The 22,468-nt window shown below is 51.0% G+C and overlaps 8 protein-coding genes across 8 annotated transcripts; 5 read left to right on the top strand and 3 right to left on the bottom strand.

Moving 5' to 3' along the window:
• On the top strand, positions 1-608 carry BBA_03885 (uncharacterized protein; the record flags this gene model as incomplete). Its single annotated transcript, XM_008598982.1, has 2 exons — positions 1-31; positions 250-608. The coding sequence occupies 2 exons, from the start codon at positions 1-3 to the stop codon at positions 606-608; spliced, it is 390 nt and encodes a 129-aa protein (XP_008597204.1).
• Positions 609-4,332: 3,724 nt separating this feature from the next.
• On the top strand, positions 4,333-5,280 carry BBA_03886 (uncharacterized protein; the record flags this gene model as incomplete). Its single annotated transcript, XM_008598983.1, has 1 exon — positions 4,333-5,280. One exon carries the CDS (start codon positions 4,333-4,335, stop codon positions 5,278-5,280), a length of 948 nt encoding a protein of 315 aa, XP_008597205.1.
• A 500-nt stretch (positions 5,281-5,780) lies between these two features.
• BBA_03887 (phosphoglycerate mutase) lies at positions 5,781-6,597 on the bottom strand (the record flags this gene model as incomplete). Its single annotated transcript, XM_008598984.1, has 2 exons — positions 5,781-5,989; positions 6,051-6,597. 2 exons carry the CDS (start codon positions 6,595-6,597, stop codon positions 5,781-5,783), a joined length of 756 nt encoding a protein of 251 aa, XP_008597206.1.
• Positions 6,598-7,612: 1,015 nt separating this feature from the next.
• BBA_03888 (VHS domain-containing protein) lies at positions 7,613-9,844 on the bottom strand (the record flags this gene model as incomplete). The annotated part of the gene is made up of 5 exons (XM_008598985.1): positions 7,613-8,376; positions 8,428-9,187; positions 9,244-9,528; positions 9,588-9,720; positions 9,771-9,844. 5 exons carry the CDS (start codon positions 9,842-9,844, stop codon positions 7,613-7,615), a joined length of 2,016 nt encoding a protein of 671 aa, XP_008597207.1.
• A 1,060-nt stretch (positions 9,845-10,904) lies between these two features.
• BBA_03889 (ubiquitin carboxyl-terminal hydrolase) lies at positions 10,905-14,017 on the top strand (the record flags this gene model as incomplete). The annotated part of the gene is made up of 2 exons (XM_008598986.1): positions 10,905-13,064; positions 13,124-14,017. The coding sequence occupies 2 exons, from the start codon at positions 10,905-10,907 to the stop codon at positions 14,015-14,017; spliced, it is 3,054 nt and encodes a 1,017-aa protein (XP_008597208.1).
• A 751-nt stretch (positions 14,018-14,768) lies between these two features.
• BBA_03890 (uncharacterized protein) lies at positions 14,769-15,415 on the top strand (the record flags this gene model as incomplete). The annotated part of the gene is made up of 2 exons (XM_008598987.1): positions 14,769-14,934; positions 14,985-15,415. The coding sequence occupies 2 exons, from the start codon at positions 14,769-14,771 to the stop codon at positions 15,413-15,415; spliced, it is 597 nt and encodes a 198-aa protein (XP_008597209.1).
• A 532-nt stretch (positions 15,416-15,947) lies between these two features.
• BBA_03891 (uncharacterized protein) lies at positions 15,948-16,591 on the bottom strand (the record flags this gene model as incomplete). The annotated part of the gene is made up of 2 exons (XM_008598988.1): positions 15,948-16,113; positions 16,161-16,591. The coding sequence occupies 2 exons, from the start codon at positions 16,589-16,591 to the stop codon at positions 15,948-15,950; spliced, it is 597 nt and encodes a 198-aa protein (XP_008597210.1).
• Positions 16,592-21,077: 4,486 nt separating this feature from the next.
• BBA_03892 (heat labile enterotoxin type IIa A) lies at positions 21,078-22,085 on the top strand (the record flags this gene model as incomplete). The annotated part of the gene is made up of 1 exon (XM_008598989.1): positions 21,078-22,085. One exon carries the CDS (start codon positions 21,078-21,080, stop codon positions 22,083-22,085), a length of 1,008 nt encoding a protein of 335 aa, XP_008597211.1.
• Between the last annotated feature and the right edge of the window lie 383 nt (positions 22,086-22,468).

Below are 22,468 nucleotides of genomic sequence, written 5' to 3' on the forward strand. Positions count from 1 at the left end.
ATGAGTGGTTTTTACATGCAGTACCTGGAAAGTAAGTCACCAATGGCAACTGTTACACTTGACTACCATGGCCGGTTCTTGCTCCGCTACACGGATCTAACAGTTCCTCGTTCGGAGGCGCCCGCGTGTTGATATAAACAACAGAGGGCGACTTGGCCGCCTTTCTTGTTGATGTACCCATGTCAATGTTCAAGTTGAGCACCAAAAAAAAAAAAAAGAATACTAACCGAGGTTTTCTGCTTTGAACAGGTCTCTGCCGACGACGTGGTTGGATTGACCCCTCGTACGAATGCTACCGCGACCCCAACGGCTTTACATGCCTCGTTCTTGTTAATGGTCGCGCATACCAGACGGATTTGGCGTACGCATCCGACTCGCTAGCACAGGAAAACGCCGCCATGCGCGCCTTTATGGTCTGCCGCAACTTCTCCGTCAACGGAGGCATGCTGGCGCGCAACGGCATTGTCCAAGGCCTTCCCGCCGCACCGGAGAGCAGTCGTCGACGAAAGAGCCGCCACAGCTCAGCGCGAGAGAGCCCCGATCACAACAGCGGAGGCCGACGATCGGGCCACCACTCGAGCAGCAGCTCGACCGCCTCGTTTGACTAAACGACACAAGGCATGTTTGCCTCCCTGGGCAGCGCGCATTGTCCTGTTTACACGCTGCGGGGGGTGGGCGCGAGGGTATTCTGGCCAGTGGATACTGAACCTTGTCGTCCTGGGGGGGGGGGGCGTCGAGTAAACGCCGACCACCAAATCTCTCTGCGATTCGGGTCTTGGTGTGACGCGAGATGAGCATTAAATCTCTACGAAAGAAGAAAGAACAAGGGCAAAGTCTTACACGCGGTTGAAAGACTTCACAGCGTTCCAGTATCCTGGAATACCCGTGGCTTTGCTAACCTGGGAGCGCCTTGTCAACGACTGCGGACCCCAAAAAAGGAACGGATATATGAAATCTTTGGATGAAGATGCGACGAAATAAAGAAAAGCAACGAGCGATCCGATTGATGTTATGCCATCTACGACTTTATGACGAAACGAAACGAATACCTTTAGACATGTTTTCACTTTTTCTACTTCTTCTTCTTCTTTCTTTAGTCTTTTTATGATTCTCATGACGGGGGATGCTCTTCATGCCCCTGAATGAAATCGTATTGTTGCCTGGCCCAGAATTGAATGAAACGGCCGCTGTTTTTTCTTTACCTTTTTCTTTTCGCATTGCTGATGTTGTCAGTCTTCTCTTTGCCGTTTTTGCTTTGCTAGTCTCGGAAGTCGGGTCGTAACTGATGGAGGGGGGGTTTGCTGTCACCATTTTGGGACGAGACTTGCACCGGGACTCGCTTATTTTTTCCTCATGGACGCACAAGCCCAAAGAAAGCTTGCATGACTACTTATGACTATCATGATTACGACGGAGGAGACAAGAATAAAATTGTCATTGTTTTCTTTTTTCTTATTACTACGTCGGCATTTTTATGATTTGCCGTGCCTGACCATGATTAAAAGCGCTGCCATGTCCAATGTGTGCGACGGCCGCTTCTGGTCCTCTCCTCTTGCGCATATTTCTTTGTCTTTAATCGTGCTGGTCCCATGTCAAGGCTCCAGCTTCGGGGACCTTGCGTCACGCCACCTCGCGCATGAGCGGAAGAGGAGGTCTCATCCCAAGGCCCTGCTTGTCTCACAGGGCACACACACACACACCTGCATGCTAGCGTTACTGTGAGCGCCCCAGCTGCTCGGTTTTTTTGGCTGCGGCCTTGGGATCATGGGCCCCGGGGGTGTGCGGCCCAACGTCTGGGGAAGGTGGGCTTGCGCTGGTGTGGTGACACGAGGGGATAGCGCGGCTAAAGATGTGCATCCCAAACTACACCATATCGATCTGCATCGTACATCATACATTGATTGCATGTAGCTTGAGATGACAGGTTTAATGCCGAGAGATTGATTCCCTTGATGAGAAAATTCTAAGCGCGAATATTGGAAATAAATGGAAAAAGAAACATCTACTCAATACCTGTCAGAAATCGAAAGAGTGACAAGCATCGACGGGTCTCGGATTTGTGAATGATATTTTGAACATCTGGTGTATAGTTTCGTCGCATTATAGCGAGTGTAACACATTGGTTCCACACTTGGCTCAATCATCCGGCCGAAAGAAGCAAGAAACAAGAGCTGTGAGTCGACATCAACGTTACCAGAGAGACTGGCTTTTTCTTGCACCATCAATCCAAGTTCTGACGCTGCGCCTGGCCATTCTAGCTCCGGCACACGCGAGGAACAACACGCGAGGAACAACACGCGGCGAACAACTCATGACGGAGCCGGCAAGATCCATAAATGACGGATTGACAGATCGCCCAGCTGGATATTATCCATCATTTGCAGTAGTGCTGCGCTGTGTGGGAGCAACGTACGCCCGAAAATTGCCGGACAAGTCGACATATCATTCTGCGAGCCGTATCATGCTGTCACTGCAGTGTGGCATCGTCTACTCTGGCAGCGAGCCTTGGTTGGTGGGTGTCGATGTGTGCGCTGTGTTGGTGTAAGTGGGCTGAGGAATCTGCGTGGCCTATGACAAGGAGGATGATGGCGTGAAAGAGAGACAACGGGAAGGGGGGGCCAGTACAAAGCGAGATGTGATTTGCGCACTAGCGCAGCGTGTACGCCAGTGACGAAAGCAGGCGCTGCTCGAATGTGCAAAATACATTGTACTTTGACACCTGTCTGTACATGCAGCTCTTTCCCGTTCGCACGCTCTATGTTTTTATCGCTGACATCTTTCAACTCTCTTCTTTGTTACGAAGTATACTCATAGTCATTTTGATTGATGGCTAATGACCTCTCTTTTACCTTTCTCCTCGCATGGTGACGACCCATGATAGTGGTGGTGTGGACGAGGTGGATTGATTGGTGGCAATCGTGCAGACCATGGATGCAAGGGAGGTTTGGGGGCAAGAGTGGCTGCGCAAGTTGGAGGGGTGCCCACGCGAGGGCAAGTTATAATTTTCCAACGTCCCGGTAGGTTGGGAAAGCACGTCTTCTTCGAGGCCGCTCGGAATGCCAGCGAGTCGCCGGTCTTGTTACGGCGACGAGCTTCGACTCCGCTTGGTCTCGGCAGCACTGCCATTTCGAGTTGCGGAGTGCAGAAGACTGCCGCTCATGCATGTGCCCGTCGATGTGCAGGGCGCACGTTCATCTTGCATTGCTTGTCGCTCGCTTGACAAGGCCATCACGGTGTGGTGCATAAACATAGGTTTCGATGCTCCATCGGTCGTGGCGGGTGGTTCTCGACAACACACGTCATGCAGAGCTTACGATGAGTCGCCTTCATACGCCCCCAGCAAGTGGGAACGGGTGACAGAGCAATTAATTCCACGCCTAGCCTTGGCGTCGAAACGAGACGTGGCCAGGCTGGACTGTGTAGGACACAAAAACAAGGCAAAACGTCATCCGTCGGCCAGTTTGGTGCGACAGCCAATGGTGAAGACTTAGTTAGATGGCGTGAGGGGAGGGTGCGTGTATTCATTTGCCAGACAGCTACCTACCCATCTCTTTGACGTCCGCGGCGGTACGGGTGATGACTGATGACTGATGAGCAGAGTGCTCGGTACTTTTGTTGGCGGGGCCGAGTCACGACACACGCCCTGAATCAGCCTCGAGGCTGCTCTGAACTCGTTTCCGTTTGCCGTTTGGGTCTGCGATGACGACTTTGACAGAACAAGCCCATGACTTCACACTGCCCAAAGCAAATCTCTGACGGCAGAAGCAGTCCGCCTAATACAGATGACTGCGCCAAGGCCAATGGCTGCAGGCAATGTGCTTAGAGTGAGTGACGGGAGGCACGATAAGCAGCAGCCTGATCCCTGTCCAGAGTTGCGTGGATGAGACAGATCCGACATCTCATCTCTGACCGCCTAGTAACCTGTCACATTGCAGAACCAGTGTCTAATCCTGGCCATTGCTAGTGTTGGCTTGCGCAGGCATGATGAGAACGCTCGAGGGTCATCATTGCTTTGTACGACATGCTGGAAAACAAGTACATTTTTGCTAAGAGACAAAGTATCAAATGCCCGAGCTATGGGCTAATAATAAATGACGATGAAGAAAGTGAGTGGATGCTTCCCGCGATATTCTGCACCTTCCTTGCTAGACCATGTCAACGATGTGGCCAATGCGCTCGCCTACTGGACGAATCAGGAACGTGGACTGTTTCGGTGCGAATGCTTTCTTATCTATGGTGTAAAATGAGAATGTCAAGCGCAGCTGTCTTCAAAGCCCACCCCAGAAAAATCATACTTAAATTCTCTGGCAAGCATAATATTTCGTTGCCGATATGGAAGTCCCAGACGCAAGCCGCCAGGGGCAAGGTGGGCTTGCAAACGAAGCAACAGATACGTTGGAATCTTCTTGCCACTTGGACCAAGGAAAACGACAGCTGTCTGCAAACGATGACCAATCTCAGGAGATGCGACACAATAAGCGAAGTAACGTCCGTATTGACGCTCAATTTGATCCCCCAGCCGCAGGGCCCAATTCCTCCAATGCTCCAGCAACCGGCACCTTGCTCGCGGCAAATGGCAATGACAAATGGACATTTCCGGACCTGTACGATTTCGCGGACGGCGAGCTTGACAATGCAGACTTTGAATTGAATCTATTCGCTGTCAACAACTCGGCTGCAACGCCAAAGTCACCCGAAGCGCAAACGTCCGACGATATCTGGCAATTCTTAAGCTTACCGCCCTCTCCAGACGATGACAAGCCGCCGCCGAGTGTTTTGCGCGAGTTTGACAATGTTTCGACCTCGACAAGCGCACCGAAATTTGACCCTACCCTTCAATATTCCACTCCGAACTCTGCTTCTCCGGCTGTGGACGACGGCATTGGCAGCGGCAGCGATGTTGGCGAAAGCATGAGCTGGGACTATATCAACTGTCAGCTGCACCAGACCTACGCTAATCAGGTTTTGAGTTTTTCCAAGGAGAGCAATGATAGCATCAAGGCTGCCCGATCGCATGTTGCCGAGCCAGTGACACCACCGTCAACGGCCGTTTCCGCCCCGACTGGGATGCTTCTTCGGCCTTGTAAAGTGTGGTTTCATCTGCAGGAAATGCTTCAAGCAAAAGAATCAATGTACAGAAATCAACTGGAAGTCAAATTTGAACTTTTTGCCCGTGTCGTCCATACACGTCGAGAGAACTTGCAGAAGAAGCAACTGTTCCTGCTGCGCGACCTGTTCAAGATAAAGCTGCCTTTAATATCTGGAGTTTTACTCAATTAGGAACATGGAGACTCTGTCGATATTGGAGCCAGAGAAATTTTGAAGAGCAACGATCCTGCGCTGAAATGCTACTGCCAATGCACCTTGCGGAAAGACGCTCGCGCAGAGCTCGGATACGCGCTCATCTTACACTGTATACGCGAAATCAAGTGGAAAGAAATTATGGCGGCCATGGATTTTCTGGGAAGAAAGGACTTGGACGACCCTGGAATGTGTTCCCCATATTGACGTGATTTATGAACAAGGATGTACGCTGCATTGCTCTATTGCGTTTTTGCTCGGCTTTAGCCTGTCCACTCGAAAAGCTCGATAGCTTCAAATAGGAAAAACGTCTATAATCTCGAATAGCAAAACTCTATAATCCCTATTCATGAAATTATCTATAACCTCCAATGCCGAAGTTTTCTAACCTCTAATGAGAAAAACTCTTCAATGTCTAATGGTCGAATGCCCAGATTTGATGCGCGCGCATTTTGTCCCGCCACCATTTATTTGTCTGCTTACAAGCGCGCGCTGGACTTGAGATGAGGCACAATGCGGCCTTGAGAAACCACGCGCAACTCATCCAGGTCGTGCTGGGACAGGCGAGGCTTGTCGCCACGGCGACGGTGCCAGCTCTCGTCCGTCTCGATAATGGCGGCGCCGTCGTCGGCGCCCGTGGCGTCGACAAACTGATACGAGCGGTACTCGCAGTTTTTCCAACTCGTAGCTTGAAAAGGATGCAAGTCAGCTACAATTTTTTTTTTTTTTTTTGGCAAATTTCAACATACCGTTTCCGCTGGGAATATCCTGATACTCATCCGTCAAAAAGTGCAGAAACGCGCCGTGCGACACCACCACAATATGCTTATCCGTCTGCAAGCCGGCAATATCGCGCAGCGTCCGTCTCGCCTCGCGCGCTCGCGCCTCAATCTTGTCCTTTGTCGGCTCAAACGGCGTGTCGCCGAGCTTATCCGTCCACAGCCCGTCACGGACCCGCGACAGATCCACCTTGCTCCCAAACTCGCCCGCCAGCGCCGCGACCGGAGAGCCCGTGTCCGAGGGCATGTCCGACAGCTCCTGCAAAGTGTCGAGCGCAATGATGGGGTACGGCGCCGCCGGCCCGTCGCCAAAGGCGCGGATGCAGGTCCAGAGCGTGCGGCGCATGGGAGAGGCGACGAGGTGCGCGACGAGGGCGTGATGCGGAAATTCGGAGCGCAGGTCCAGGCACTGCTGCTCGCCGAGGGGCGTGAGGTCCGGGTCGTGCATGGTTTCGTTTTCGACGCTGAGGTTGTGGAAGCCCTGAGCATGGCGGACGAGGTGAATGGTGGGGGCCATGATGGGTGATGATGGATGGGTGTTAAGTTTTTTTGGTGTTCTTGGTGAGGAGAGCGTTGTGGCGGTGATGGGTTGAATGAATGCCTTATTCTTGTTTCAGGATTTGATGATCTTCAAAGGAAAGAACAAGGTCTAGAGAAGGGAGATGAAAGGCGCTTATAAAGTCCAAGAGTTTGCAGGTTTCAAGTCGTAAACTGAAACAAATAAACTGAGTGAATAGAGAAGAAGCATAAGAGACAAACGAATGAACGGCATATGAAAGAAGAAAAAGTGACTCTTCGTCACCGATCTAGCACCAACTCAATTTTAATGCGGGTCAAGCTGGGGACAATGCCGCTTCGTCTTTCGCGTTGAATCAACTAGCAAGCACACAAAGCGCAGCCGAACACGGCCGCGTTTCGGTGACCCTTGCTCCGATCAAGCGAAACGCGACGCTTTGCCCGCCAATAGAGAGTTCTCGGAACAATGTGTTGGGTCCAAACGACGTTTGCCTGCCGCGATGATGAGGGAACACAGCATTGACAACATGCGAGTTGGCGTCTTAATTGCTCTCGGGAGCGGCGGCTTGCCACGGGAGGGGCCCAATGGATTCCCTAGACCTGTCAAACGGCCCACGTTGGCAACGAAGCCAGTCTAGTACAGTCATGCTATTAGTAGGCGACAGTAGGGAATGAAGCCATCATCTGTAAATGCAAAAGACAATCTTAACAAAAACGTTCATCATCAGTCAACTTTCGAGGCTTCCAGATGTGGTATATTGAGACAGCCTATTGAACATGCATGTTGCAGTTATTCCACCTCTATCCCACACGCACACAGCGAGACACGCTGCTCAAACATCTCCTTCTCAAAATCCTAGTGTAAGCAGTATTAGAGAAACGCTTCCTTACAAACGCCGTCGATACTCTCCGCCATATCCCATTGGACCTTTCTGATTCTATACACCTCAGCATGCCGGCATGGTAGTCTGCGAGATCGCAGAGCAGCCCCAAGAAACCTCCTCAGCCGGCTCATCCTACAGCTCAATAAGCGCTTCCTCTTGTGCCGGCTGTTTCACCGGCTCGTGCTGCGGGACAGAGGGAAGCTGTCCAGCATATCCCCAAGTCTGAGGAGCTTGCTGCGATGGAGCGGACGCTTGGGTCTGCTGCCAATACGGTTGCTGATGTGTTCTGGGAACAGCTTGCTGAGGAGGTTGCGCATGGGGTGGGGAGTGGACCGGTTGCGTTTGCGCTGGCACTGGCGTGCCCTGTGTCTGAGATGACACTGATCCGCGGTGGTACTGCACTTGTTGGAGGTTCGGGTATGGTGACTGTGCGGCATCTGGTGCGGGTCCGGGCGCCGACGGGCCGGAAGGAGACGGCACTGGTGGCGGGGCACTGGGGTTGGCATAATATGCCATATTTGGATCGGCAGACGGCGAGATCATAGGCTGCTGCGGCACATGCATATGTGATGAGTCTGTTTGCTGTGGCATTGAAGGGTACTGGTCAGGGACGGCGGCGTAGGATGCAAACTGGGGCTGGCTTGGCTGCGCCTGCTGCAAGTGCGGGCTTCGCATGGACGGGTACCCTAGCTGCTGCCCGGTGTAGAAAGACTCTCCGTGCGCGTTACCTGTGTTTTGCGCCGAAATGGATGGGTACGGACCAGCATGTTGGCGGAGAGGAGCCGGGCTGAAACCGAGATGCTGTTGACTGTACGCCTTTGAGAGTCGTTCCTCTAGCATACGGTCATAGTATCGGACGACAGTTGACAACTTCGCATGCAAATCTAGTAATGTGTCTGTGATGGCATATTAGGTCATATTTTAGATCAGCCAGTAACCGCACGTACCATGCTTGCTCATAGTCTCGCCATAGGTGCGGGCCAGCTTCGGCCGCAGCGTGCCAATACTGTCGTACAATTCTTGAATTTGGGGCTCTCGAAGAATCGTCCCCGGAGGTTGGGTTTGAAGACGATCGACCAAGGTGGCGAAAAGGTTAATATTTTCAGCTTCGACGGGAGTCAATTCATAATCGTTTTTGGGCATGGCGAATGTGTTGGCTACGCTTCCCGATGGTATTGCGGTCTGCTCCTTAAGCGCGGCACTGTGCTTTTGTTTCAGCTCTTCCACATCGGCTAATGATGCAGCGATGGCAGCGCGCAGGTCAGCATCTTCCTCTTCGGCTTGCTTTGCGGCGGCTGAGTCGCTGGCTCTATGACCGTTGACTGGAGACGCAACCTTGCCCTTGGTGGAGCTGTTGACCTCTTCCAAGCTCATAGCCAAAGCCTTTTTGATGTCTTCGTCAAAGTCGTCCTCGACACGAGCATTACGCGGCTGCATAGCTGTGGTGCTCTTGGTCTTGTGTGGGTAGGTAGGAGAGCGATCTTGAAGAGGACCTAGATCCTTGTAACCCTTGCCAGTGATTTTGGCGTAGCAACCGTCATCGACCCGTACTGGTGTGTGTATTCCGAGATGTGGGAGTGCGACAGTCTTGGTAGAGCACTGTTGGTCGAAGCAGTTCCCACAGTTGCGACAATGGTGCTTTCGGTTCGTAAAGGTAAAGACGGTGCGACATCGCATGCAAACGTCAGAGTCGGCCCATTCGGGGGGCTGTTCAGATGTCAGAATCAGTAGACTTGGGACAAACTTCGAAGCAGATGGCCTACCGCATTACTGTCGATCATGCTGCTAGCAACTGCAACCTTGGGAGGGAAATGATAGCCGTCGCGCTGTAGTGTTCGATACACTTCTCCAATATAGGAGAGCTCGTATCGGCCTTCTGTGGCGCCAGCCCAAGACTGAACCAGTTCGAGAATCTTTGATTTGACTTCGCCATTGACTGCGCCTCCGCCAACGGCTTGAAGAAGCGACACCATATTGTCCATGAATTCGCGTGAGGCAATCTCGGCCAGGAAATGCGAGCCGCCATTCTTGACACAGGTATCGGTGAGCTACAGTGCAGTTTAGCAGACAAGCCATCACATGTATCGGAATACTGTCCCTCTCTTACATTGAGAGCGCTGATTTGCGTATTAGGGTTTTTGTTGCCTATGCGACGTTTGAGGCTGCGCATGGCCTCTTTGGGAGCGACTGTCTTTGAACGGATGACATCGGAGATTTCGAGGTTGAGAGCAATATCCTCTCTGCGGCCAAGTTAGCGCATGATTTCGAGGATGTGGTAGAAGCAACGTACAGGCTGCTACTGGTAGCCTTTTCAATCTGTTCGTCCAGAGCCGTGTTGGCCGAGGACGACCACCAGGACATCATATTGAAAAGAGAAAGCGGGCGGCTCACGCGGAACCGCAGAGAATTGCAGAGCTGTGTTGGTCGGAGACGGAGGGGAATTAGAACAAAAGTCGATGTAAAGTCAGCGCTGGTGATGGGAAATGCAGGACAAGGTCGAGGGTTTGCAGAGGCGACGACGATGGACTTGAGTCAAGGCCAATGTTCCAAGTCTAGGCAGACTAGTTGTCAAGTTAGCTTGCCTCCGCGCGGTGACGACGTAGGTATTGCGGCGAGACCCACAAGAGGTGGCGCTGTGTCAGAAGGCAGAAGTAAAGCATCTATTTAGGCGGGCCCAGCCTCGCAAGGGACCTTTTCAGGTACTACCTACCTAGGTACGTGAGACGAAGCGCCTGAGGCAGGCGGCCGAAAGGGAGTATGTGTCGCTGTAACCTGCGAGTTGGCATGTGGCGTTTAACTTGATTCAATTATGATGAACTAAATCAATTTTCATCCTAATCCTATTCTTTTGAGAATAGTATTACTTGCCAGTGACCTGGATATTCCCCGTCTGTTCACTGCGTAGAGCGCTCAACAACGCGCCCCAGCTGTCAAGGTACCTCCTCAACGCTGCACCAGCCTCATTGGCCACGCGTACCTCCTCTATCTGGCTCGCTCCTGCTATTTACCTACTGAGCTTCTCACTCCCAAAAGTTACCCCACACTGCCGGCGTCAGCTCGTTATTATTACCTCCAAGTGGCCGTACCACATGTTTGTTCATGGCCTTTGCATCTTTTTGTTGTATGTCAAGCATAGCAGGAGCGCTCATTTATTCCTCTCGATTTTATCTCATACTATACAGCAAGCAACTTCTCTGGCTTCTACCGAACCTCTCATTCTACTCTGCGTATTCATCCGCCCGCCACCCAGTTGCGCGACACTGACGACTCCCCATCCTCGACACCTTGAACCAAGCTTCGCCGTGAGCGACACCTATAGGCCGAGGCTGCGATGACTATAGCTCATTCTACACTGTATCCGAAATACTAGACTCGCACGTCCCCCTCGACACATTGCGGTCGTTGGCAAGGGGACAGCCTGTCCATGGCTGCCAACGCCAGATACAGCCTTCCACCAGGCTACAACAACCATGCCGCCAACGGCGCTGGCGGCAAACCCGCCCTACCTCATATCGACGATGTGGTTGCATTGCCAACCGACGTCGACATCAAAAAGCCACTCAAGTCGTTGCTTGAACAGGCCGAAATGTCACTGCGCCAGTCCGAAATGAGCCGTGACTTCAACAGACCAGCACTAGCCTTGAAGGACTTTATCCGCGCGTCTGTTATCACGGTCCAGCTAGTATATCATCATAAAGATTATTTATTGCTGAAAGAGGGCCGCGGAGACCTGGCAATGAGACACAACTCGCTCATGACACGGATCAAACAGCAGAGCGACACGTACGACCAGATCAAGAAGGACATAATAGCCGACAATAAAAGAACTGGTGTGCTGCCCAGATCACAAAAATCGGGACAGTTGCAACTGAATGGGAATCATTCCTCTGCAACACCAACCCCCGCCACCACCACAAGCAATGGTCACGCGGTGACGGCCTCTGGCAAGGTCAAGCCCAAGGTGCAGCCAAAGCCACAATCCCTCCAAGGAAATGCCGTCCCCGGCCATGGAAGGACTTCTTCGAGCAATAATGCCAATTTTGACTTGGCAGCACGCTTTGCGAATCTTCGAGGGCCGCAGACGACTCCCGGCCAAGACCCGCGCATCAAGACTCATCCGATTCTGCCGTTAAAACCTGCCGGCCCCCGAGACATGCCTCCGTCGCCGCAGAGGTCAGAGCCGAGCGCAGTGAATGAAGTGCCATCACTACCAAAAATGCCGGATGCTATATATCACCCAGCCCGTGGTAGCGTCTCCAGCGACGCTGGACGTCCGCCAGCCACCACACCACGAGGCTCATTCAGTCGCGCAACCCCCACCTCCTCGCTCAATAATATGCCGAGCCCGGTATCTGCGAGGCAGAGCATGGAATACTTTCCGCCTGTGCCTAGCAACACTACTGGCAGTAAACTATCGCCACAGAAGCCCGCTGCCAACGACGAGACTGACACAATCGCGGCCGAAGAACTTTTCCAAGCAATGAAACAAAGCGGCTCTGTACTAATAATAGATGTTCGCTCTCGCGCTGAATTTGACGAAGGGCACATTATGTCTTCTTCAACAATCTGCGTGGAGGCTAGTATCCTACTTCGAGACAATATATCAGCCGCAGAAATTACCGAGAGCTTGGTCCTGTCGCCCAACCAGGAACAGTCGCAATTCAATCGACGCAACGAGTACGAGCTTGTTGTTTTCTATGATCAAGACTCCGAAGAAATCCCTCGTTCTCCTCGCAGCTCTGATGATATGGTAATTGTATCTTTGCATCGCGCACTGGTACACCTAAACTACGGCCGCGACCTTAAGCGCCCCCCGAGAATCCTCAAAGGTGGCTTAGATGCGTGGGTTGATTTGATGGGCTCCGCTTCATTACAGACTACAAGCCTCAACAGCAGTTCCCACGTTCCGACCTCACGAGCTCGAAGTGGGACTTTTCAGCGCAGGAGATCAAAGTACATTCGGCCTCTACGCGCGGACGAAGTCAAAGTTTGGCAGCAGACTCTAGAAAACGAAGATATTAGTGCAAACCAACCTCCTGAGTATCATCGCTCGACCGAATCTTTCCTACGCCGCTTTCCTCCAGTCTTGACAGAGCAGGAGTCGATGACGTCCTCTCCGGCAACCGAACCGCCGCCACGATACAGTTCCCTGAACAGCATTGATCCCTATACCGATCTTCCTTCGCCTCCAACCCGGCCTGCGCCTTCAGTTCCTCGACTCAGTTATGGCAGCTTGTCGCATACCTCAGATGAGGCTGACCGCTTCGAGGAACCTGTAGCACCCCGCCAAAGCGTCCGTGTAAAGAAGGTCCCGGAGCAGATGACGGGAGACGGCTACAGATTATACACAGGCCTCAACAATCCACACAACTGGTGCTATGCAAACAGTACTTTGCAGTCGCTCCTTGCGTCCCCAGACTTTGGAAAGGAGCTGTCCGATTCGACATGGAGCACGGAATATCGAGCACCAAAGAAGGACACTGAAAAGATAGAACATGCTCAGCTAATGATTCGCATCGTATCTAATCTGTTTCACTGGATGAGTACTGGCAATCTCGAAGTTATGAAGGCTCAAACTCTCATGGTCAGTGAAACCTTCTTGCCTCCTCAGCACCGGATTATAAGTAAACTGACACTTGACAGGACTACTCCCAACATATATGCAAAAAGAGCCGCTCCAACGCCCAATTTGGAGGAACACAGCAACAAGATGCGCAAGAGTTCATGTCTTTTCTCATGGAGCATTTACATGACGAGACCAACTCCCGTCGAAATCGAAAGGGCAACGCGATGCAGCCAAACACCAAGTCGCAGCCGCTCCTCTACGCCGCGGTCCAGTACTGGTACAATCACCTCCAGTACAACGAGTCCATTGTCGATAAGTACTGGCGAGGGCTGGAGCTTTCGACGGTCAAGTGTCTCGACTGCCACACAAAGACGTATACTTTCTCCCCCTTTGAGTGGATTCCGGCGCCAGTCGCGCTCGGAAGCACGCGGCAGACGCTGGAGCAGTCCCTGCACCAGCACATTGCCAACAACACGCTCGACGACTTTTCCTGCGACAAGTGCCGCCGCAACACGCGCGCCATGCAGTCCATTTCATTTGCGCGTCTACCTCCGCTGCTCTGCGTCTGCTTCCGTCGCTTCAACTACAATCAGGCCACTGGTGACATCAAAAAGTCGACGGCGCCCGTGACCTGGGACTTCAACGACTTTGACTTCTCGCCGTACTTTTTCGAAAATGGCAACGGCCGCCCGCCGCCCGGCACGGGCGATCAGCACGCGTACGAGGGCCCGTTCCGGTACGAGTGCTACGCCGTCATTGTTCACGCCGGCAGCAGGACGGATAACGGGCACTACTTTGCATACGTGCGGGACCAGAGCACGCATGATCCATATGCGTGGCTTTGCTGCAATGATAGCAGGGTGACGAGAGTCCGCATCGGTAGCGGAGATCGCGATGATATCCAAAACGAGGTCTTCAAGTCGGGACAGGACAGAGTCCCGTATCTGGTGTTTTTCCGACGCAAGGGATGAGACGAAGCGGCTTGTTTGGCTTCCTGTTGTAAATATTTCCAGATTTTCTCGAGTCATGGCTTCTTGCGTTTGTCTTGTTATTTTCTTTCCATTTTGCACTTTGCTTGCATAGCCAATTATCTTATGTCTCTGTCAGGCGAAACAAACACAAATTATTATTGGTATTTATAGAATGGCGCAATAGTGGCCGGAGCCATCTTATACAGAGGCACACCGTGAGCGGTGACCACATGTCCCAAGAATGGCCCAAGTTACCCGCTTTGTCCAGTTTTGCAATGGTGTGACCGCAACGTATTGTGCATCAAAAGTAAGCCTTGGAAGGGAAAGATGCAAGCGCAGCAAGACAAATCTTAGTTTAAACCATGATCAATGCCGAGTAAACTTGGATACGACCGGGTGACACTACTTTCAAACTATGATGTACACACTGGGTCATCACTTACAACGATATCGGATAAATGCAGCGCCCCACCTTGATGCCCACGAAGACCTACAGTGGGTGTGACGACTCGAAATTGTACAACCAACAAACGCTCAAGCTCCTGGACACACCATTCCTCAACTCTTGAGCACCTACTTTGACACTTTACCTCCAGAGTCGTCTGATATTAAAAGCTTCATGCCAGAAATGGCTAAACTATATATACCCTCACGTGAAGTCGTCGAAGCTCTTTGCATAGTGAAGGATCCTTATACCTACCACCTGGATTATAGCGACCGAATTTGGGTAAAGTACGGTACAACAGTCAGGATGGCAGAAGCCGCGATGCAACGATACGTATACGAGCATGCCGATCCTCGCATAGTCCGCATTCCCCAAGTTTTTGATGCCTTTACAATAACTGAGCCGGACGGTGCATCTGTGACATATATTGTCATGGAAATGTCGAGGGCGGCCATTTTGGAGCATACAGCAAGTGGGATCCGCAGGAAGCGGAACAGGCAATAGAGCGAATTGCAAATGCAGTCCGTCATGTTTGGGACCTTCCGCTGCCACCCAATGCAGCAATCGGGCCGTTGGGACACGAGAGACCTGTGGACAGTTTCTTCTCGGATATTGGGTCGGACCGCGCTTTCAACAATGCCATAGAGCTGCAAGATTGGATCAACAACAAGTTGAACGATGCGGGTCGCTCTGATCGTGTTATACTGGAGGGAGAGCGACTCTCCATATGCCATTGCGATCTTACCCCGTTCAACGTCAAGATGTGTGAGCCAATCGCTATTATTGACTGGGGCTTCGCCGGCATCTATCCTCGCGCTTTTGAAGAATTCGCTATTCTTAACCAAGGCATGGCATTCGCGAATACCTTGTGCAGACAACTTTTTGGACCAAAGCCGTCTAAACATATGCGCGCAATGGCTCTTGCGGCAAGATTTCATATGTTCGGCTGCTAGTGAGTGCTGCAATCTAGCCTCTCCATATCCAAAAACTGGAATCCATTTACTTTGATAATGGCAATAAATGTTGAAAATAGGTTGAGCATCATGTAAGTGTCGACGCGGGTGGGAACGCTTATTCAATGTTGTTACAGTGAAGCGCCAACGCTATTTACAAGAGGCAATCACCTTGTACTAACTAATAAGGTAGCTCCACCAGTCAAGTATGGCCACCGACAATATTCGACAATGTAAAAGAAAGATCACAGCCGGACCCCTAGCTAGAATCAAACATAGCTCAGAGGCAATTCTCTATTGGCTATGACACTTCTCTAGATTTACTGTGGTACTACGAGCGGAATTTTTGAATCCCCACTGTACTCCTTGCGCAGTAAGTGCCAGGCAGGGCAGGCACGACACAGGGCACGTATAGGCACGCTTCAGTGGGCACCCACTCTTCCACATCACAACATCATCTCTCTCTCTCTCCGTGACCATAAGGCAACATTCACCCCTCTCCACCAGCTCCGTCTCTAGTTTCTTCAAGCTGTCAGAGAAAGCTGCCGATATCAATAGGCCTCTTTTCGATGGATAGCTTTCTAGAGTCGTCTGTATACCTTGTATACACAAAAGGCAGGAATTCCTCGACACTTTTGCTAGTATCGGATCGACTCTCAATCCAATTCCGAGACTGGAATCCGGCCAACATGGTTTGACTAGCAGAATCAGAAACTGAGCATTACACCGCGTATGCTTGACATACGTGTGATGGCGACATCCTTTCTTCGCTCCGTTGCTAGTCGTCAACATCTTATATTTGTGCCAGCCTTGTGCAAAGACAAGGTCAAGGATATCTTGGACCTTGACAGTAGAACCTTTTCTTGAGAAGGTTTGTCGGTGGAAGACGTTGCGTGATATGCCAAAGTAGGCCAGTACTTTTAGCACGAGTACTCCGTGCTTACCTGTCCTCTCGTTCAGGCGACTTTCCATACTAAGGCGAATGTTTTCTCGAGGAGTATCAAGAATGATAGCCCAGTGAATCTTACTGGTATTAGGCTTGTCCTCATCCATGCTGGGTCCAAGTGTGAAACCGTCAGCATGGGACTTGATTACTTCCTTTTGCAGGAAGGGTGCATTCGCAGCGATGTTGTTTGCGGTAACATCATCTTTGATCAGTTCATACTCAATAGACATAGTGTACCGACGTGACGCGTGTCGAGAACGGATTCGAGTTTTGCGATATGTGCAGGCCGGTATTACTTGGACGGTAAGTGAAGATGAATTACAAACCTGCAATGAGAGCGATGCCGCCTCTTATACCTTCCAAGCGAGAGTCACGGCGGAAGCGACAGCGAGAAGCGGTAACTGCTGCTTATGCTTCAAAAGTAGAAAATAATGACGGATCATCTGATACATCATCTTTCATTCGAGTACTTTATACACCGGTGATCCTCTGTCGCCAGATGTCAAGCCACAAAAGGTCTGCCTAATTTCATGGTGGCATAGCAAACAGTCCATTGGCCGGTTAATCATTCAATCCACCGCAAGGAACGTACCTGTCTCGCCACGGCTTACGAAAAGGCCGTGTTGTGTTGGCAGTGACCAGCGTGGCACCAGACTTGGCACAGGTTCATCTCATATCCTTACTACTCCACTCGTGACTACTTGGCTGCGATTGTGACGAGTTCGTTTCTTCTTGAGCCAAGAGATGAATGAGTAGTAGTAGTGGTGTATGTCCCGTTTCAGCGGTCAGAGCTCACTCAGGTCCCCTCATCAAGAAAAAGAGTCCAGCACCTGTCCCTAGATGCACCGTGGCGCCGCAGCTAGTCGACTATGACTCTCCACAGCGCCGCACGTCGTGACGCCCAGGCTTTTCTCAAGTTGGGAGGTTGAATTCTTCGCACTACAACCTTACTGGTTGATATATCTATCCTGTCTGCCGCAGTTGTAGCGACCAGCTGGTATTGCCATTGCTGCATTGCGGTAGAATGATGCTCAGAGCAGCCAACGTCCGCAGAGCTATATCAGACTGTTCGCGGAGGCAAGCATCGTCGTAGCGAAGTGCGAGGGGTGCTTGGAGCGCTACATAGCCGCAGCTGCCTAGGTGAGAGGAGATCTAATAGATTAACCAGTGAATATTGCTGCGTGGCTAGTGACGTTGTCACCCTAAGCATTGTCACACATGCGGAACTCTACCTGAAACCTACTTTCCAGCCACGTCTTGACCAAGGGCTTTGAACCTGGCGTTTGGCAGGGAGTTTGCTGGCAGGGTCCCGGATCGGTGACCTCAAGCGTTGAAGCCTAAATTTTGTTCGTCAACATGTGAAAATGGTCGCCAGATATCTTAGGCCCCAGGCCACCCAACAACAGACAACAGGGCTTGTCCCGTGACGGTGCCAGCGATGTGCCAGTGATGTGACACCACTATGGGCCAGATTTTCAATAGCAACACCGCCTTTTTCCAAATGAGCCCGCGACCCAGGCCTGGCGCGCCAGGCGGCAAAGACCGGGAGTGGTAGGCGCCCCCCCGACATGGCTGGTGACATTACCCGCGCTTAAAGATAGGCCAATAAGCGCCGTGTACAGCTTCACTTTACGGACGCTACCAGCGCTCAGGTCTAGTAGCTAAAGGTGCCAAGTAAAAGGACTCGAGGATTCGAGTGTGAGGTTATGCCACGTAACGGCCTATCAGACATATTAGAAAAATGGCTATAAAAATAACAGATTTGGTCATTTCAACGAGTACTTCCTTTATAGGACGTTTCAGAGGCTGGGACATTGGCAGGTGAGTCATTACCAGTATATAAGTTCTTAGCGGATCCCTATGTTCCTAGCCACTTTTCAGGTCTGATAAGCGTCCACTCCAGCAGCTTAACCGCGCGTTCGGTTCATCCCGCATCATCCACAATCTCGAGCCCCAACATACTCCATAAAATAAAGTTTCGCACTGCTATTCTTCATACTGTTTGTATTGCTAGAGTTTAGACACCATCTGTAGGTATGTATAGGATGTATGTGTGTGTGTACGCATTACTTGAATGGAGAAGCCACGACCCGACACTGAAGCCTCTATTGCCGTCTCCAAGGCTCCGGCAACCATTGACAAGGCTGTCGCTGACGGAGCTCATGTCGACTCTGCCTAAATGAGGGGTTGTCATGATGCATAGTACATATCGGCATTTTCCTTTTCTAGCCGCAGAGTTACAGCTGCTATGCATTCTACGGATCCTCGACATCCTAGTTATCGAAACGGCCCTGTGCAACATATAGGTCAGTAGCAACAGTACTTACAGTCGCCAGGTTGAAATGCATTCACTGTTTTGTATTTCTTCTTTTCAGCTTTCCACGCGTAACTGTGGAGACGATACCGACTACTGTGTACAAAAGGGCGTCAACTCCTGCAGTAGTGAATGTGAAACCAGATTCTTTAGGCATATAAGCAAGAATACCAGAGCCTGCTTTAGAGTTGCGGGACGCCGCTTTTCTAAGCTGATAAACGGGCGTGTGTGCATTGAATGAGTTGCGGGTAACCGGCACAAGGTCAAGACCCCAAGGGATGAGAACGTGGACTGATGTGCATGCAGTTCGAAGTCAGGCGAGGAAAGGGCTATAAGACGAGGTTAGACTTTGCATAGGTGAGCTGTCAAGACACCTAGTGAGCACATTCTTTCATAACTAGCTTGAAAAAAGAGCGACACAATGCAGAGCAGGCATGTTCGCCTATGCTCGACTACCTAGCCTGACTGATGCTGTTAGATAAGAGGTAGTCAATAACTCAATCTACCATCGGACAAGACCGACAAATGAGCGCGTGACGCAGAGGTCTAGGTATAACATAACAGGTATTCTATATCGATACGGTTATAATTCCATCTGGCTTGGCTCGGATAAGCCGAAATTGAAGCAGCTTGCTTCAAAGACCACATGGCTAGACCGCGTACTTTTTTGATCAATTCAAAGGCTACTAATTTTTATGCCCCACGCGTTCCACGGGCTTTTTCTCGTATCTGTCGGCGATCTAACGGTTCACCGCCTTGGCATGCTGCCTGATCAGCCAACACATGGACGACGACCCGCTTAACTCTAAAAGAAAACCGTATTCCTGATGGGGCTTCTGACTTGTCCCATGACCACCTCAAATACCATGTCTTCAAGAGCGCGGTTAGATAGGCCGCCTCCGTAGAGTGTGTCTCGGGACAGGGCAATCAACCGCCACGGTAAAGGAACTTTGCTGGCACGCATCGCAACTACATCATCTTCTCACAACCCATTCATCAAGCTTCAGAAACATTTCTTAGACCTTTACACAAATGTGCAGTCTCGTGTCCCGCGGGTCCGGCACCCCCTCATAATGGCTGGCTGCCGGCGATGGACCGAACATCAAAGTTCCGCTTTTCGCCTTTTTCATAATCAACTAGTGCTCCAGTTATACCCTCATACGATGCCCTGAAAATGTGGGCGCCTGCTATGGATAACCAAGAAGCGAGGTAATCATCAATTCCATCCCACGCCATCTCCATTAACAGCCCTGTCTACCAGGGTGAAGAAGGCTCGGCAAGCAAGCACACGAGCCTGAAACTAATAACCGCCGTCAAGATACTAGCATTAGCGGAAGATTAAATTACCGTCAATGGGCATATCTTTCCTTCATGATTGCTATATTAGACTCGATTTATTTATCACCATGCATGTCCAGCTTCTTTGACTCTAGCCAAAGGGCTGGCCGTTTCATCAGCTGGCGGACCAGCCAAGCCAAAGGAAAATCTGATCGGTAGTGGAAACCATACAGACGTGTACATGATATGCTCGTAAACAGCAAAAGGGCATATCATTAGCCGCGAGCGCAAGGCCACTATAATACGCACATTAGACCTTACACAGGCTGAGGAATAGTAGTGGCGTATATATACTAAGAGGCATATTCCGGGCATCGTGTGACTCAGAGGCAAGCTCACGACAGCCCAGGACAGCCCAGGTTAGAGAAGTAGCAGCTCAGGAACCTGTTTCGAAAAGAAACTAGGGCAGTCAGTTCTCAGGTCTTGTTTGGGTGCAAATGAGAAGGCCAAGCAAGACCAATACAGTAGCGTTGTCTTGGTATCAGGCGGCTTCGCTTGGCTTGCAATGCTTTCCTCTTCTTTAACTAGATAAAAGACTTTCATCTTTATTAATAAAACTCTTTCGGGTATAATATACATGTTCTAATATAGGAACTTGATGGCATGTGGTTTTTTAACCTAGTTGCCTTAATAGTAACTAATAAGGAGTGATAACTTCGAGCCGCTGAACACATCGACTCAGTAACGAGAGCAACAATAGCGACAATAACTGCAATTAAAACCTCGCTCTATGGACTATAGCTTATACCCATGGAATATAGGCAATTTGTCTATTGGTGCGTTATCCGCGTTATACAGACCAAGTTGGACCATGTTTGCATTTGTGAATTGCTCATCAGGTGCTGAGATGCGTCTTCGGGCCAGTTTCCTTCTTCGAGATGTCTCAGTACAAGTATATAAACCGGTATTGCTACCATTTTCTTCAGAGATGTTTTAGACTTGCATACTATGCCAATTGGTTTTACTTGGCGCGCCTATCTGAGAAGCCCGCCTTACCTGAGCAGTTCTTACGTCCTTTATTTGTCCAAAAATCCTCGCTGCCTAAAAAGGTGTTACTACCAAAGATGGTATGGCTGCCTTGGTCCCCTCTTGGATGCGTGGCGGCATTCTTCGCCGTCCTAGACGTATGCCAGGCGCACAATCCAAAGGACAACCCTGAGTACTACGTTTTCCGTGGAGATAGCAGAATTCCAGAAGAGATTCGGGACGCAGGCGGCTTTCTCCCCGACCCGGACGCCACGAGCTACACTCAGCTTACCACGTTCAGTCTCGACAATCATGTCAATGGAAGAACGGGTTCAACAGCTTACGTGTCGACATCAGCAGAGTTTGGACAAGCGGCAAGAAACTTTGCCGGCCCGGGAAACTTTGTTTATCGAATTCACGTTACTCCTAATATGATCAATGTCAACGAGGCTCTTCCTCGTAGCAATCCATATCCAAGACAGGAGGAGGCCAGCGCCTTGGGCGGCATTCCATGGACTGCAGTCGAGGGCTGGCTCCTGCTGGAAGAGGACCCTGAATTCGAAACCAGCAGCAACTACCTGGACGATGCCTCTGCAGACAGATTTACAGCTAGATATGCGGCCGAGTTTGCCGATCAGTTCGAGCCTAACCGGGCATATGACGACAGCGGACTGGGAGGACCTGCTCGGCAAACTCGAGCTGATCCGCAAGTCGCTTTGCTAGCAGCTCAGCCTCCTGACGAAGCGCAACTCATTGGAGCTGCGACTACGTTTATGAACAATCATGCCTTGGCTGTCGGGTGGACGGAGAACCAGGCGTTCCCCTATACCCCCCCGACGCCGCCGGCGAACACCGAACCGGTAGCAATGGAGAGTTTTGACGTTGCAAATATCTCTGGTGGTGAAATGGAGGATTTGGAAGCGGGCCGGTTCAATAATCTCGACTGCCCGGGACTCAGATCAAGCCTCACCTTTTTCGATTACAAGATGCTCCCACAGAGACACATGCCACGTGCTGCAAGCATTGCGTTGAAGTCTAGAGATGACAAGAAGGGTATTTGCCTGAACTATTCTGATCAACTGTCATTTCTTGTCCTTTTCTGCTAACAGTCCGCCCTCGGCATATCAGCGCAATGTGAACAGCTCCGAGATGTTATTCGTCGGGTGACGCCGAAGCGACCAGAGCCAAAAGGCAAGTGAGAAACAACCGGGGAGCAGGAATGAGCTTCCAGGCACAAGAATATCTTGGTTAACTGTCAAAGGCCCAAAAACTACTGTTGATATTTGCAAAAATGATCCTCTCAACCCACCTTGTACTACGGTTGAAGCCCCTCGGCGCCGTTGCGGTAGGTTTTGACCAACTGCCCGAGTTTCTATTGACTGACTAATGCGCTGGTCTTCAGTCGCCGTGCCGCAGGAGTACAAGGACGTGGTATCTGGCGTCAGGACGCATGAGGCTGATAGTATTTGCCGCTTTTACTTGTAAGCGC

The sequence above is a fragment of the Beauveria bassiana genome, assembly GCF_000280675.1.
Source record: "Beauveria bassiana ARSEF 2860 unplaced genomic scaffold BBA_S00008, whole genome shotgun sequence".
NCBI classification, from domain to species: Eukaryota; Fungi; Ascomycota; class Sordariomycetes; order Hypocreales; family Cordycipitaceae; genus Beauveria; species Beauveria bassiana.